At 38.2% G+C, this 17,350-nt stretch overlaps 1 protein-coding gene across 3 annotated transcripts in view; it reads right to left on the bottom strand.

The window, feature by feature from the left end:
* Positions 1 to 17,350, bottom strand: part of arhgap10 (Rho GTPase activating protein 10) — a 127,230-nt gene that overhangs the window by 82,687 nt on the left and 27,193 nt on the right. For all 3 annotated transcript variants that reach the window (XM_037538884.1, XM_037538883.1, XM_017701444.1), the window contains exons 2-4: positions 6,036 to 6,131; positions 4,257 to 4,318; positions 13 to 84 (exon numbers count right to left, since the gene is read on the bottom strand). In XM_037538884.1, the coding sequence (XP_037394781.1) occupies positions 13 to 84; positions 4,257 to 4,318; positions 6,036 to 6,131 (230 nt within the window). The remainder of the gene's footprint in view (positions 1 to 12; positions 85 to 4,256; positions 4,319 to 6,035; positions 6,132 to 17,350) is intronic.

Raw genomic sequence — 17,350 nt, 5'->3', positions numbered from 1 at the left:
ATAAAGCGCTACCTTTGCTGAGCCCAGCTGCTCTTTCCGAAACTTCTCCAGTGGCTTCATAAGTGTTTCTGTGATGTTCCTCATCTGTGGGCGACAGCACATATTACAATACTATCAATTTTATTTTAAAACATGTTTTAAAACACATTTGTGTCCTGAATGTTTTAACTTATAAACAAACATTTCATACAAGGAAAAAATATAAAAACACTTATAAATAAATAAAAAAAGAATGATCTTTTCAATGAAAAAGCAGTGTATTTTGTTGTAGCTGCATGTGTGGACAAAATAATTTTCATCAGAATTAATTTATTAATTTCACTAACACTATTTTATCACACAAACACATGAACCTGAGCATAAAAATCATATGATTTCCATAAAATGAAAACTCTCCAATGAGAGCAACAGTGGCTGCATTTTCCAACCAAAAAGTGCATACACACAGATATATGTTTAGAGTTTTGGACTTCAGACTAAAATGACTTTGCTTGACCCTATAATTTAACTTCTTTTACTAAAACAAATAATTGAACATTTAATTTCGTAACTACCAAAACAATCCTAGCACAACAGACTAAAAGTTTCAGTAGTGGCTGTTTAAGTAGTGACAATTTGGTAGCCAGTACACAGGCAGATTGTTCATATTAAAACACAAGAAGTTTACTCAATTGCAGAAAATGTGTATCTGTAGTGAGAATACTTAAATCATTCCCATTACCACCAGTGTAAAGAAACCTGAGTCAGTAAGATTCTCTTCAAAAAAGCACATCAAACTACTTTGTATGATTTGTTTACATATAGATGGCTGAATTACACAATTATTTGGAAATATTTAAAAACCTCCCTTTAAAATGTATAAAAAACATTTAAAAAATAAATTGCCTCTCTGCCTCTCTCTTGGCTTGTCACAGCCTGCTTAGCTCTGCCTCAGTCAGCTACACTGCTCCATCGTGGACGATGACATCAGCTGTGTTGTGATTGGGTGGGGGCCTGGACCTTGCTTTAAAAACAAACCAGCTGGAGCGCTTTTAGTTTTGGGCAGGGCCACCACTGGCTAAAGCGTATCTGTTTACTAAAGAGCATGTAACGCCGGGGAGTGAAGAGGCGGACGCATGCGCTGAGACAAGCGACTTTCAGGTTCATATAACCAACACGGAGAGAGCACGGGACAGACATGACAAACAGAACACAGAATCAAACGATCAGCACAAAGACCAAGATACATCCATACATCAAACATATCCAACAAATCAAGCATCAAACAAACACCACAAACAAACAAAGACTAGTAACCGGACAGGGGAAAACACAGGGCTTAAATATATGAGGGTAAACGAGGGACAGCTGGAAACACAGGTGAAGACAATCGAGGTGGAGTCACGAAACGAGGGCAGGACTGAAAACCAAAACAAAGCACATGGACAGGACTGGGAAGTAAACACAACATGAGCACACGGACAGGACTGGCAGGGGCCAATCGTGACAGAGCAGCATGACCCATATTCACCAATGGCTATAAGCAGTGCTGTAATGAAGCCCTCTACCAATACAAACAAGATACAATAATATTACATCAAGTCTTAACACAGAGAACACAATGGCTTAACTGATATTATAAAATAATATTAAAAAAACAGCACCATAAAACTTAATGGCCTGTTTCTAATTAAGCTTTTTTTATATGCATATACTATAGTAAGCAAACCAGGCTGCCAGTTGTACTTGTGAGGTTCCAGGATTGTCAATGCCTGGCTGAAGCAACTTAACTGCTTTAGAATAGAAATAACCTCATAAGAAACGAAGAATGTACAATGAAATCTATATTACAGCCAATGTAATTAAGCTATTTAGCATATACAGGCACGCATATGAAATTGAGTTAGATCCCATTCTTAATCCATAGGGTTAATCCATAGGCCATGAAATTGTCCAAAATATTACACACACACACACACACACACACACACACACACACACACACACACACACACACACACACACACACACACACACACACACGAGGCCTCCACGTGCCTGTATGACCTCCCTACCACGCCTGGGCATGCTCCTGATGAGGTGGAGGATGGTCTCCTGAGGGATCTCCTCCCAGACCTGGACTAAAGCATCCGCCAACTCCTGGACAGTCTGTGGTGCAACGTGGCGTTGGTGGATGGAGCGAGACATGATGTCCCAGATGCGCTCAATCGCATTCAGGTCTGGGGAACGGGTGGGCCAGTCCATAGCTTCAATGCCTTCATCTTGCAGGAACTGCTGACACACTCCAGCCACATGAGGTCTAGCACTGTCCTGCATTAGGAGGAACCCAGGGCCAACCACACCAGCATATGGTCTCACAAGGGGTCTGAGGATCTCATCTCGGTACCTAATGGCAGTCAGGCTACCTCTGGCGAGCACATGGAGGGCTGTGCGGCCCTCCAAAGAAATGCCACCCCACACCATTACTGACCCACTGCCAAATCGGTCATGCTGAAGGATGTTGCAGGCAGCAGATCGCTCTCCATGGTGTCTCCAGACTCTGTCACGTCTGTCACATGTGCTCAGTGTGAACCTGCTTTCATCTGTGAAGAGCACAGGGCGCCGAATTTGCCAATCCTGGTGTTCTCTGGCAAATGCCAAGCGTCCTGCACGGTGTTGGGCTGTGAGCACAACCCCTATCTGTGGACGTCGGGCCCTCATACCATCCTCATGGAGTCGGTTTCTAACCGTTTGTGCAGACACATGCACATTTGTGGCCTGCTGGAGGTCATACTGGAAGCCCAGTATTATATGTAGTTAAAAAGCAACTCCTGGTTTGACCAATCAGTGCTTCATTAAATTGTGCTCATGATGTAACTGTTGATATTAACAAGTCTCTGTGGTGGCTGTGAAGGTGACAAGGAAAAATATGGACCCAAGAAATTCTTGTTACATATATATATATATATATATATATATATATATATATATATATATTACTGCTTTTATTCAGGCAATATGTTAAACAACAGAAAGGAGTAACCATGTCATGAGATTAGATATTGTATTCAGTAATCTAATCATCTGTTACCCTTACCATTAATAGCAGATGCAATAATGTTTGTTGTCATGAAGTCACATGCTAATTTTTGCTATGTTCTCTACTAAGCAATCATAACATCATTATGACATCTTTCATGACAATTAATGGTTAATGGTAACTTGATGCTGTTACATAACTGAATAAAGTCTGTCATGACAACTCATGACCACATATGACACCTGTCACGACACATTTATGATATGTTTAGGTCAATGGTAGGTACCAGGAGTCAAATGAAGTGTTAAAATTTCTATATTTTAACAATATTTCTCACTGTCACATAAAAGCAAGGAACTATTTCATAAAGGCTATGAATCATTTATGCTAAACAATGTAGTTTGTAGCAATAACTTGTCGTCACCCAACCACATCATCAAAAACTTGTCTGTGTAGAGCACAATGTCTTAATTAAACACAGAATTGAACTGACGTGCAGTCATATGTGTGTATGTAGAGGTGTTTTACAGTTGCATTGATCATGGTTCAGTCAATCAGATTTCAAAACAGGATCCATCTGTTCTGTGTGTCTACGCAGAGTGAAAGAAGTGAGCTGCATGTACAGTTCAGAGCTGAGGGAGACGCGACTCACCACAATCACTCCTGCAAACTTGCATAACTATAGAATCACCCCAGCCAGCAGCGCTGCTCACAGAATGGGCATGAATAACTGACGGCAAAACAACTCACTTCCTGTGTTGCCCTCAGACTCTGCCAACTCATGCACACGGCCAATGCACCATTACTCACTACTGCACACTCACACCACAGTCCAATATGTGTGGGTTTTTAATGAAAAAAAAATATTGTAACATAAATAAATAAATATCAGGGCCAACCTCCATGCTCAGCAGTTTCTGTATATGTAGTTCCACAATTACAGACTGTAGTCCATTTGTTTGACTGTATTCATTATTACCCCCCCTTCACCCAGATCTTCAATGGTCAGTGCCTCCACAGGACCACAGTTTTTTTGGCTTTGGCTATTTGGGTGGTGGATCATTCTCATTCTCAGGTGGTTTATCTGCAACCTTTGGACAGATGCAGCAAGTGCCTCTATTCATGTATGTTCTAACACAGTAAAACTGTGTCACTGGGTCTGTTCTGCAGCATGAGTGGTTTGCATATTTTGGGTGGTGTATTAGGTTTTATGCAGGTCTCAACAGGCTGCACCTACCATCAGCTCTCTCTGGTCCTCTAGGTTTCGGAGGAATGCCGAAAACTCCTGTAAGGATTCATCTGAAACACAAATACAAAATAGTCATTTATCTGTAATTTATCAGAATAAGAATAACATATATGTGTAACATGATATTGCCCTTCCTTGCTCTCAGTTAACTTTGAACATACCATGCTTTCATTGGTATTTATTCTAACTCTGCCATACAGCCTCAGGCTAAACACCAAAGTCACTCGGCAACCCACTTATCCAGTTATGTCTGATTTGTATTACTGCTTTTGTTCCCAGTCATGTTAACGCAGGCAAAACCCACAAATGAAAACTCGATATGAACATTTGATATTTGAAGGGATGACGATGGGGTGGGGTCAAAATCTCTGCAGCCTTTATAAGCCATTATCTGGATATGCAAATGAGAAGTAAGCAAACTAGCTGGTATAATGAATAATGAACTTCTATACTTGATAATGTCATTACTTCCAAGAATGTTTAAAAGTTAGAGGTGTCATGAGATGCAGTGAGAATCAGTGTGATTTTTGGTCATCTCATGAACTGATTTCTCAAAGTCGCACCTAAAACCACACACAATTACAACCACTGCTCCTGCACGGCAAACGGTTGGCCTAACCATACCATACATTTCCATATTTGCAGCACCAGCGTCCGTATACGACGACTTCGCTCCGCTTGACTGAATGGAATTGCGAGGTATATATAAATACAGTGGGTCTTAATAGAGCTGCCTGAAGACTGCCTGTTCTTCAGCTTCAGTGCACAATGTGGCACAAGTCTGTAAAGCTGGTATAGCGGTTTGTCAATGGCTGAATCTGGCTTCTACACCAAAACAGTTCACTGGTTGTCCATTATGAAACCGTGCACACACAGCTGAGTCTGGTGCACTATGTAGGGAGCAGGGAGCAATCGGAGATTCAGCCAGTGTTTTGATTAGGACATCGGAGGCGCAGCGTTTTATTCTGAATGAAATAGCTTTATTGTAGAGAGAGCTGTCGGTAGGGGCTGAGTCTCATGTGCAGTTTGAGCCAATGAGCCAATGAGCCAATTTCACAGACTGTAACAACACAGTATTTAATGTCATTTAAGAAAATTTATCGCACCAGACAATTACATCACTGTACGGTCTTAAAAGAAAGACATTTTGTTTGTTTCACATTTTATTCTTTCCAATGGTAGTCATTTTTTTGATGTTATACAGTATGTTCAGTTAAAGGGGCACTCACTAATTAACCTTAAACTTTGCTTATGAACACAGCCATTGGCTCAGGAGTTGCTGAATGCTGTCATTTTATTGGCTCCCTACTGAAACATCTGTATAAATTAGGCAAGCTTCATGTAAATGACACGTAAATGAGTCACTGCTAGATGCATTGAAGCTGCTTCATCAATTGCACTCCAATCACTGTACATTTCCACATTGTATGAAAGTTTCATGAACCACACACACACACACAAAATATTTCATATATCATTGAAAGTGGTTAGATTTTTTACACAACTTTGCTGAATCAGGCTCATTCTGTTAAATAACTTTGATTATGTAATAACTGTGACAGGTCCAAAGTTTATTACATTAGTATTGCGTATAGTTGATGTCTGAAGCTTGAGACTTCTCTAGACCTGAAAAGGAGGGTGGGGTTAACCACACAGATCCATCTTTAGGCATGCTCAACAGAGTTTGCCCAGTTTTAATCATTATTATCTAAAACTGCATCATACGGTGTTGACCCAGCAAATTTTCAGACATGTAAACACACTCACCGATGCACTTCTCATCGTCAGTCTTCGCATCTCCGATGTACTCAAACTGGAACTCACCCAGACACTGAGCAAACTTGCGCTGGGCCAGAGACAGCTCTAGAACAAAGAAATAATGGAGTTATTCATTAATCACTTAGACAATGCTCAATTCAACTGTTCTGCAAAAAATCAAGTTTACACAGTTTTGTAAGACAGTAAATGTGCTGCCTTAGTTTTGGACCCGCAGGGCCAATGTAGCTAACAAGCAATGCGCAATATGACCTAACTATACATAGCATAACTCTTCAAATACCACAGCAAAATCATATCCTGGTTCATCTATGATAATACTGTATCATGGTGCTTGGAGCAGGCCCAGCCCTTAATGTAAATACCTTGCTAGGGGGGTTGAAACTGGCACTGATTAGATGGGGATAAACATCTAATGTAGTGTAAGATTTTAACAATCAAATAAATAATTACTAAACACAAATAAAAAATACATTACATAGGATATGTGTGTTGTTACTAAGCTAGTCTGTTCTGTAAAGCAGGCTGACCGTGCTCTTCAGGTATTCTCAGCCTGCTTGAGGAACTGACCTTGTCCAGCAGAAACACAAAGAGCAAATCAATCAAACTGTCACTTCCTAATTGCTTGCATAAGCCAACAGTGGTCATTTTAGTTCAGCAAATATCCTGTTGCCTCCTTGAGTAAGCAATTAGCATCCTGTAATGTTTCAGAGCATGATTTCTTTTCAGTCTTACTATGGGAGACATTTCTTGATACCTTGCTTGGGAAGACTGGGGGTTTCAGCTAGAACTTGTAACTGTGTGGAAAATGACTGTGTCCTGTGATTTTAAGACACAGTGAAAACACAATGATAACAAGTAAGCTGAGAATTAACCTGTCAAATAAACATAATAGTGCTTTTCAGTAAAAGTGGTGGTTATACTATGAGGTCATCTTTAATTTAGCCACAAAATGTAATTAATCTAGAAAGACAAAAAAAATGCAAACTTTTGTAGCTGCTTAGACCTGAGGCCACTTGACATGGTCCGTGTCGCCTGACGTACAAGAGCTGAGACATGACATTACTCACATTTTTCCTGAGACCTGAAGCTATTATGTCCTAATTACATTATAAAGTTACTACTAATACATTATAAAGTTAGTTTCTGTCCTAAAATCTGATTGGCTGAGCTGCATTTGAATCAGTTATAAATTCAAGATAGATGCACACCTATGACTCCCACAACAACTGAACTTTGTATTACAGCAGCAATGCTGCAATGGAATAATCTTTGACTCTAATGCTGCTTGCATGGACCACCGAGTGTACTGATGAAGTAAGAAACCAATTGTTGGGTTAAACTGATGGGCTGACTACTTAAATTCTCAACTAGAACTAGGTTGGTCAGCTAGCTAACAGACTAAAAGTAATGGAATAAGCCACTTACGAACACCCCTCCCCATAACAAAATTGCAGTAATGCATGGCCCTTTGTAGTATGTTGCTTTATTGTACCATAGGAGCTGCTTTTTGTACATGTATGGTATTAAACACATTTAACCAGTGGATCTGCCTTTCTAGAACAATCCCATCTATTCTAGGTACCATAAATGGTGTATTAAAGCACGATATCACATCAGCCAACATGTTTAAAGGTTTGTTTATGTTCACTTGTGGGAATAATAACATTATACTATGGTTTGCATGAAATAAAACAATACATGATAAACTTTTACCATGACTGTGGGCTGTTGCTGTGGTAACATGGATAACCAATACTTGGCACAGGTAAGGCGAATACTGATTTTAAAAAATAAATAAATAAATCACAAAAAGAACTGGCATTAACAGTTAACTATAGCATCAGCACAGCTTTAGTTAATCTCTTCCAAAGACATGATGCAGCCCAAGACATCACATTCGAAAATGAAAAAAAAATGCACATATGCCTAAAGTTCTTAGATCAGCTGTAAACATCCCTAAACCTGGCATGCGCGTAAACGTGTGTATGTGTGTTTGGGACTGGTTCTGTTCAGGCCTGTGAATTCTCAAGACAAAATGTTTATTCTCAGTAGTATCAAATATGACGTCAAGCGGTTCAGAAATTCAACATCATAAAACATATTCTGAAGCATGGGCATTTCAGGAATATCCATCTATTCCACAGAATTCCACCAAGTGTGAGGTCAACTGGGAAAATCAAATACCATGAGACCTTGCAAACATTATGTAAGCTTTGATGATGACCACTGTATAAAAGAGCTGAACTAAACTGGTCTAAATATTGGCTGAGCTTAATATAAGCTTTACAGAATAAGAAACAACACCACTGACATTTAGGTATTTCTATACTGTTTCACGCCATCAGCCAAGTCTGCAGTAATGAGCTGAAAAATAACAAGCAGTTTGCCTTATACATGTGGGTTTTGTCAGGTATAAGAAAGCAATCCGTTTAATTGGTATATCTCCTGTGAAGGGGGATAAAGAAAAGTTAAAAAAAAAAAAAAAAAACACAAACAAACTCCCGAAAGAGTCTTAAAATGAGTTAATTGCTATTTTATTGACATGACTATTGACTCTGAGGATTCAGCAGGGATTTAAATATTAGCCTACATTAAATAAAGCATGCTGGGAGCATTTAAGCCCTTTTTCCAAGAAACTAAACATCAAACGTTCATTGTGGAAAGACTACAATTTGCGTGTGGGGTCTGATAGCGCTGTATCAACACTGAGGAGGCGTGCTCCATTCTAAAAATCCCAAGGGGCAATCCCTCTACTGTCCGCATCCCATGGGGGGTGCATGGGAGAAAGTAATGTGATATTTTAAGATGAGAATTATGAGAGGTATCCAACACTGCAGTATCATTAGCTTTGGCAACTGGGCTCATCTGTACAAAATAAGCCAGCCATGGTTTTGATGCAGAGCTACGCTGTATGAAATTAAGAATGATATTTCCACAAAAAAGTCTCATTATACAGTTTTCCCCTTTGGCTCAAACGTAGACAATCAGCAAGGACACATTTGGTGTCTGAAATGTGCTTCTTTAGTTCTATGATGTAACGGTAATGGAAAAAAAAACATGCACAAATTAGCATGTATGTATGTAAACTGCATACTTAAATCATTCAATTGCCTGTTAAATTACACTGTGTTTAATTTTAAAAGGGGAATTCTACAGGTCTTTCTATTTAATACAATTGTTGAGATGTAAACAAAGCCTTTCAGAGTGATATGATGTGAAATGGTTCACTGCAGAGAAACTAACTTTAATTAATTTATACAGGTGGTGAAAGGAACCAATAACACAACACAAATATAACCTTTCTATTTTCTATTGAAAATGAGCAGTGAATCGACATATAGGGGTGGGTAATATGGCAAATATATCCCAATCCCTAAACACATTTCCACGATACACAACACCCATTATGACATTTTGACAGACACAATCCACAGCTCTCAAAAACCTTTCATACACTGCAATAAAAGCAGTTAAACATGCCAAAATATGCTGTCTATCTAATGGAATATGCAGTTAGACAGAGTTCACAGCATAGACAATATTCATGATATGCTCAGAAAAGCATGTTGCTTATCACTATATAAAAATGTATCACAATAATGATGAAATACTGTATCTTCATATTGCCCATCACTACCAATACACGTCTTCTGAGTTGATAATATATACACAAATTTGAAAAAGTATGTTTTTCAGGCACTACTTTGCCTTATCTATGTACTTCTCTGCCATGATAAAAACACAGAAAAAAAAAAAAAAAACATTTTAGCCCAAAACATCATCTCAAAACTATAAAACATATCACAAAACAATCATAAAACAATGTTTAAGGCATCAGACAGGTTATTTGTAACTATTTCTTGTAACAGCTTTCTGTGAGGGAGATTTTAGGAGCATTACTTTTAACGCCTGCTTCCTATGACCACTGTTAATTATCCTAAATGGGTAAGTTCCTCTAGAATGGAGCATTTCATACCAAACCACTCTTAATGACTTTGTTAACATATACATTATTTAATTATGTAGAAATTTTGAAAAATCTGTGGAATTCCCTTTCAGTCTCAAACAGAACTGCTTATGTTGTTTGTTGTTTAACTAAAAATATAAAATAAAAATGTAGTTTTCAAGACGGATAATACAGTCATACATTGTCAGAAACCACATAAGCCAGTCTGTTTGAGATTACTTAACGACTAGACAGTTTGAGACATGGGTATTATGATTTAGGCGTGTAGTCTGCATGATGTTAATTTGTTTGGGGTGGAACCTTCCATGACTACTTAGCTTCTTTAGTCTTGTAAAAGCATATTTGAAAACAGTAGTTCATACCTACATGACTGAATTTCATTCACAGAAGTATAGTATTAGTAAACTCCCAGCAGCAGTGTTTCAGTTGCCATGTTTAGACTGCTGCACACTGCTGTATGACCCATATTTCATCTGTTGACACACGGCTGCCGATTAAGCTGCTTACTGGCCAACACCATGTCAACCCATGTGAGCAGGACACAGAAAATGTGGATTACTGGAGCACAAAGTCCAATCATATGAGTATGGAGGAGTGGACATTCATGCGACCCCACGCAATAGGACCTCAACGAAGGACACCTGGGTCCGGACCAACTTTTCTTTCATAGGTTATACTCTTCACATGCCAAGAGGAAATTTTAGATATTATCTATTATTTTATATTTTATAGCTCTCACATTGGTTAGAGCTGTACAGGATCAGTGTTAGCTTAGTGCTGCAAAGTAAAATCTCATTGGAATGCTAGCAGAATAATAGCTTTATCGTAGTGGTGAATTGCACTGAAAAGAGACTAGTTGCTTATACTATACTAATAAAGTTCAACTATTATTAACAAGTATTAGTATAATAAAAATCAACTATGTCCTTGGTTGTTGCTATTTCTATACAAAACAGCTGCATAGTCTCAGTAATTCATGTAACTGCGATGTTTCCTCAGTATCTTTAATCAGAGAATCAGTAAAGGAGATTAGTTAGGCTAATCTTGATCCACCATTTATTTCCTGGTCACACCCTTCTTCATTGTCAGAGACACTATTAGACAGTCCTGAGTTTAGCAGCAATCAAGCAATCTTCCTATTATTTTGATGATTAATCGAGACGATAAAACGCACTGACGAGCAAAAACATTTTGAACACATGCCTAACATGCTGTTGATCCATGGCGTACCACCAAAACACCTCTGAACCCCCAAGACATGGACTCTACAAGGCTGTGGTCCCTGGCACCAAGACATTACCAACAGATTCCTTAAGTCCTGTAAGTTGCCAAGTAGCACCACAGAGGATCGTACTTGTGGATTGTGGACGCCAGTTTGTGGATTGTACCTCCTCTGTCCACTGTTGGAAGGTACTCTACACTGTTGACCAACTGTTGACCCATAACGTCTAATATATCCCAGAGCTTGACATGCACCATTTTTATGAGATAGTCATCATTATCCACGTTGTTTGTGAGTGGTCATAATGTTTCGGCTCATTGGTGTATAACATGAATATAAATGATTTCTTACTATAAAAGAGAACAGTAGAATTTAGAATGTCATACAAATTTCCTACTAATCATTGGAAAGGTAAATTTGAGTCTTCTTTTCTGTTTTTTTTTTTTTATTGAAAAATCAGTTATAATCAAGTAACATTAAGAACCCCAATTCAGGGCTTTACTTGACTTTTCTAATAAAGACCTGCACACCTGGACTGCTGTCAACAAAACAGTTGAATGTACAATCGCTAGTCTTAAAATCAGTTTTTCATTAAGTAAGTAAAATACAACTGACCAATAAACAGTACTTCACCCTAACGTGCTCTTTTGTGAAAACACCCCACGATCCTAACGCTGACACCTGATGAAAGATCTACAGCCACTTCTAAGGGTGTTAAAACTGACTCCTGATCAGCTGGGTACAGTCTGCAAAGGGCTGGCAGCCCGGGACAGATTCTGTACACCGTCTGACATTCGGAACACAGCCGGTGCATTGTTTACAAAGCTTCAGCTCCCTCTGCCAGTCTCAAAATAGAAGCTGCAGGAAACGGTTTTTCTGTGCTGTGAATGTGTGAGGTAACGTCTCCTTTTCCATAAGGCAGAGTAGAGCTCAGCTGCGCTCACAAGAGCATGCTGCAACATGTAATGACAAACGAGTATGTGTGATTAGCATAGAGGTTACTTGCTGGTTTCACACCCGAACATGTGCAAGAACATGTGAAAACCGAGAGGGGACGAGCTGCAAGATGGCCTAGAGACCAACTGCCATTACTCCAATACCATTAAAAATGTCATTTTGCAAAGACCTATTTGAAGGTTTCTCAAGCAATATGTGCAGCAGCTTATAATAGCAATAATGCTTCATAAGCAGTGCTATACAGTGACAGTACTGTCCTGTATCTAACTGCATGTACTATCAATGCTTCTATTTAAGTTACTTTATGGATGATGCTAAAAGATTGGTGCTATGCACTGCTATATGGTTCTCTATTTGTACTACTACAGTACTTTAAATGCTCAATTTTTGCAGTGCAGTTTTCTTGTTTGTTGAATTATTTTGTTGAATTTGGAAGTGAAGTGTTTCAAGAAACATTTTCTGCAAATAGATTGCTCTTTTACAGAAGAAATAATACTTGTTGCATATGCAAACATCTGGATACCTGCCCACTTGTAAAGTCTCAGAACTTAATTAACTGCTTAGACTTTAAGTGACTTAAGTAAGGACTACGTAGGTCAAGAATGGTGATTCAGAATTATAAGCCGATGACAATTCCAGAGCATAACAAAACTGAATCAGAAGTATGCAAAACAGCATCTAGAGAAGGCAGAGGCATTTTTGGAACAATTTCTATGGATTGATGAAGCTAAAATTGTACTATTTGGCCACAGTCACCAAGGGTATGTTTGGGGGGGGGGGGGGGGGGGGGGTGCCAACACTTGACGAAAAGAACACCTTGCTAACTGTTAATGGGGTTGGATCTAAATGATCAATGCTTGGGGGATTTTGTGTGGCAGACAGTTACACAGCCAAAACGACATATGTAGATGGAACAGATGACACTGAAAACCACATCCTCAAAGCATCTGTGACAGTCAATAGAGAAACTCAAGCTGAAAAGAAGTCTTCTACAACAGAAAAATGATCCAAAACCATTCCAGTGTAAAATGTCCTATTCTACTTGTGACTTTGATTTTGATCAGTGCCAGTATATCTGTAAGGTCCAACCTTAAGAGTATGAGTGTGATTCACAACACTGTGACATTAGCTATACTTATCATTAGCTTTTGAAAAAGTTTATTTTCATACTGGGACGACAATTTGTATTAAAATGGTTCTACATTTTGGGGGTGAATAAGGTATGAGGAATATGATGCTGCATTCATAGAATCCCTCTCAGCCAGTCCTGAAAGTCAAAACTAACTGTAAAGTTGTAAAAGTCCCACCCTGAGAAATCTACTTCCATGACTAACCTATAAGAAATGCCACCAGCCTGTAATTTCACAATACAATATAAGATTCAATTTACATGCCTAGCTACCATAGCAAAATCATCCAAACACAGCCAAATACAGCTTAGTCAGAGAAGGGTAATTGATTTATAGTGATGAGCCATTGTGCTCATTCAGGAAGAATGCTGAATCTGAAGGACAGATGGTTGAGAGAGGTGTGACTGAAGGGGCATAAGCTGTCCCTGCATGACTCATGAATCTGATACAACATTAGCAAGAATCATGGAGTCTTTACTGGGACAGGGTTCAGTGCTTCCCAGTGGATTTTCAGAAATTGTGGGAGTGGATTGAGGGGGTGGCATATTTTTTTGATGAACTGATCATGAACTGTAATAGCATATATTAGCAAGTAATATTTATGGCAAGATGCTGATGTAAAATATGTTTAAATAACAGATTCTAATTGTTACATGATTAATGTACATTGTTATATCAGAAACATTTTTATTTGCCAAGAAAATTTCTATTAGTGGAAGTGTCCACATCTATTCCAATGAAAAATCATTAAAGATGTGGAATGGATGGTTAGTACAGTTACATTATAAATTCTGAAGTTGTGAACAGTTATAAATGTGTGGATCATTCAGAGACTGAATTCAAAGTCCAGTCCCAAAGTTAAAACCTATTCAAAAACAACTATGTATTCAGACTTTAGATATTTATAAGGAGTATGTCATGATCTATGGAAACCACTGAAGGTCATAACTGAGATGAAATATTGCTTTTAAAGAGATATTTTTGATTTATTTTAAAGTTGAAAGATTTAGGTCCATCATGAGTACACAAACTTTATGAAGTATATAACCTTGTTTCTACCCTCTTTAATCAGCTCCACTTAGTTGCACTTTGTAGTTCTACAACCACAGAGTATTGTAGTACTCTGCATACTTTGTTAGCCCCCTTTTACCCTTTTCTTCAATATTCAGGAATTCCACAGGCCCATTATAGAACAGGTATTATCTGGGTGGTGGAACATTCTCAGAATTGTACAAAGACTGTAGTGGTGGTATGTTAGTGTGTGTTGCACTGGTAGGAGAGGATCAGGCATAGCAGTGCTGCTGGTGTTTGTAAACATCCCAGTGTCACTGCTGGACTAAGACACATCGACTTACTGGGGAAATTTTACATGTCTGTGTTATTTAATCTGAAAATAAATGCATAAATGCAGTTCACTGTATCAATCAATCAATCAATCAATCAACAGAAACTTGTCATTAATGTTCTTTAAAATTGAAGATTTAAAGAAGACATTACTTTGAATATTCCTGAAGAAATCCCTGCATGATGTATGAATTACAGAGATGGTAAATATAGGGTTGGTGCAGGATTGTCATAACAGAGGCCACGGCAGATGATGGCAGGTATTTATTTTGGTTTCCAACATGAAGGCCTATGTTTAAAGTGATGATGTGTTTAAGATGCCTAGCATGCTGGAAGAGTTCAGCCACTCTAGGCCAGCTGGGACAAACCATACCTGAAACTCAGTTTAAGCTAGGCTACAGGACATGTAAATTTACATGTAAAGCATAACAAAGAAACCCATTTCATCAGCAAATGTGTATGATGGATAGAGTGTAATAACCTACAGTTTTTGCTCAGTATATATGATTTTGGTGAAACAGTATAATCTAAAGTCTAATCTTTACATGTCCTATTTATCATATCTTTAAAAAAAAAAAAAGTCGATCTGTAAACTTGGAACATTTCAGCAAAAGTTTCTACAACTGTCATGACTGAGCTTGATTATTCAGTTTGACAAAAAAATAATAATAAAATAAAATTTATTAAAATTTACCTTATATTAATCAGCAATGATTAGTTGGCAATTTGAATTATGCATATTTTATTTCTCTGACAGCTCTCCTTTACAGTAAGAAACAGACATTTATTTACTTTTTAAAAATATATTTAATTAAATGCTTTACAGGTTTCCTATTTTATGTATTAGCATTAAAGTATTTTGGAAACTGTCATGGTTTGGACTTTTCTGAACTCTACTTGATTAATCAAAATAATCTGTAAAGATGTACTAATATGATCAACAGTGACCACTTAACTGCTAAAAATTCCATCCATGTTTTTACAAAACACTTCTGCATAATTCAATGATATGCAAACAAATCATTGAGTGTTTTGAGGTAAAATGGTTCATAATAAAGAAAATCAAGTCTTTATTGTATTTTCTTTAAAATATTGGTTACGAGAACCAGAGGTTGCAGTGCCTACAATGCAAATGTGTCCATTATTTTTAAGTGAAATGACTAGTAAACCTACAAGTGTCTTCAGAGCTTTTATATGTACTGTTGATAATGATACAATTGTTGTAAAGCTAAAATAATGTGTTTCTGGGGAACTACTCTACCATACAATGCCCTGCATGTACCTGTCCACCATGAATGTATTAAGGCCAAAATGTGTTTTAGGCCAAAACCTTCTCAAATCCATTGTAAAACCACATGTTAAGCAACAGGCAAGACATTCACCATTACCACCACTGTAAACAACTCTGACGAATTTTTTCTAGATTGAGCAATTTCAATCAAACTACTATGAATTACCCTGCTTACTACCCATCTTAACCAATTAATTAGATACAAATTTAGAAAAACTGCTCCTGTTTGCAGTATGGAAATGTAATCATGCCACTTGGTCTCTATAAGCATTCATTCATCATTTCTGAGAAAGCAAGCCTGCATTTTTAACCAATGTATGCTGTATTCAGCTACACTGACAGTACAGCAGCACAAGAAAAGGACACAAGAGGCACCTTGTTCGAGCTGAATTGTGCTCCGCAGAACAGAAAGGCTCAGTGTGTAGCTACCTATAAACGTCTTAGGGAGACACACCTCTCTCCTCTGTAATTTCTGTACTGCTTAGGCCGACTCTACCTCACTCAACACCATGCATTTGGATTTGCTGCACACAGGCTGCTATTAGGCTGTAGCTTTGAAAGGTCTGGGCGTAATTTTAATGCAGGCCTCACCATGCAGGTCCCTTGCTTTTAATTGCATATTCTTAAAGGCAAGGAATTGAGGATGCCAAAAACCTCTGTAGTTCTTTTTACATAGTTAAACCAAAGGTGTCAAACTCAGCTCCTTAAAGCAAACATCAAAAATCACTGTGCAAACTGCATAAGTAATCTCACAAACACTTGCATGTGGTTTCTGACAATGTATTACAATACTGGGCATTTGTTATAGACCACCCTTTCATTTATCTGACTTCAAATACAGGTGGCTAATTTTTCAGCTTAAGGGAAAACAAAAAATCCAAAAATGTCCAAACATATTTAACAGTAAATTACACAGGAGATTCAACAACTAAATATAATATGATCTTTTTTTTCAGCATTTACTGTGCCCACTCTTTGCCTTTATTATAGCTTCCATTCTTTTCAGGAGACTTGCTTTCAAATCTGGACAGATTTTTTTTTTTTACACATGTCCAAAGTTCAGTCTTCGAAGTTGGCTGCATTTGGCGCTTCTCATGACCCAACTAATCCCAAACACATTCAGTGATGTCGAGGTTCTGGCGTGATCAGTTCATTGCTCAGAGAACACCAGCAGCTTCTTTGCTTAGAATAAAAGAATTAACAACCATTTATCACTGTGTTTGACCCATCCATGTAGTGAAACACCCACATACATGCACACTAGTGAATACACACACTACAGGGCAGTGAGCACACTTGCCTGGAGCAGTGGGCAGCCCTATCCACGGCACCCGGGGAGCAATTGGGGGTTAGGTGCTATGCTCAAGGGCACTTCAGTCATGGACTGTCCGC

The sequence above is a fragment of the Pygocentrus nattereri genome, chromosome 5, assembly GCF_015220715.1.
Source record: "Pygocentrus nattereri isolate fPygNat1 chromosome 5, fPygNat1.pri, whole genome shotgun sequence".
In the NCBI taxonomy this organism is placed as follows: Eukaryota; Metazoa; Chordata; class Actinopteri; order Characiformes; family Serrasalmidae; genus Pygocentrus; species Pygocentrus nattereri.
This window is presented reverse-complemented; position numbering and strand designations above follow the sequence as displayed.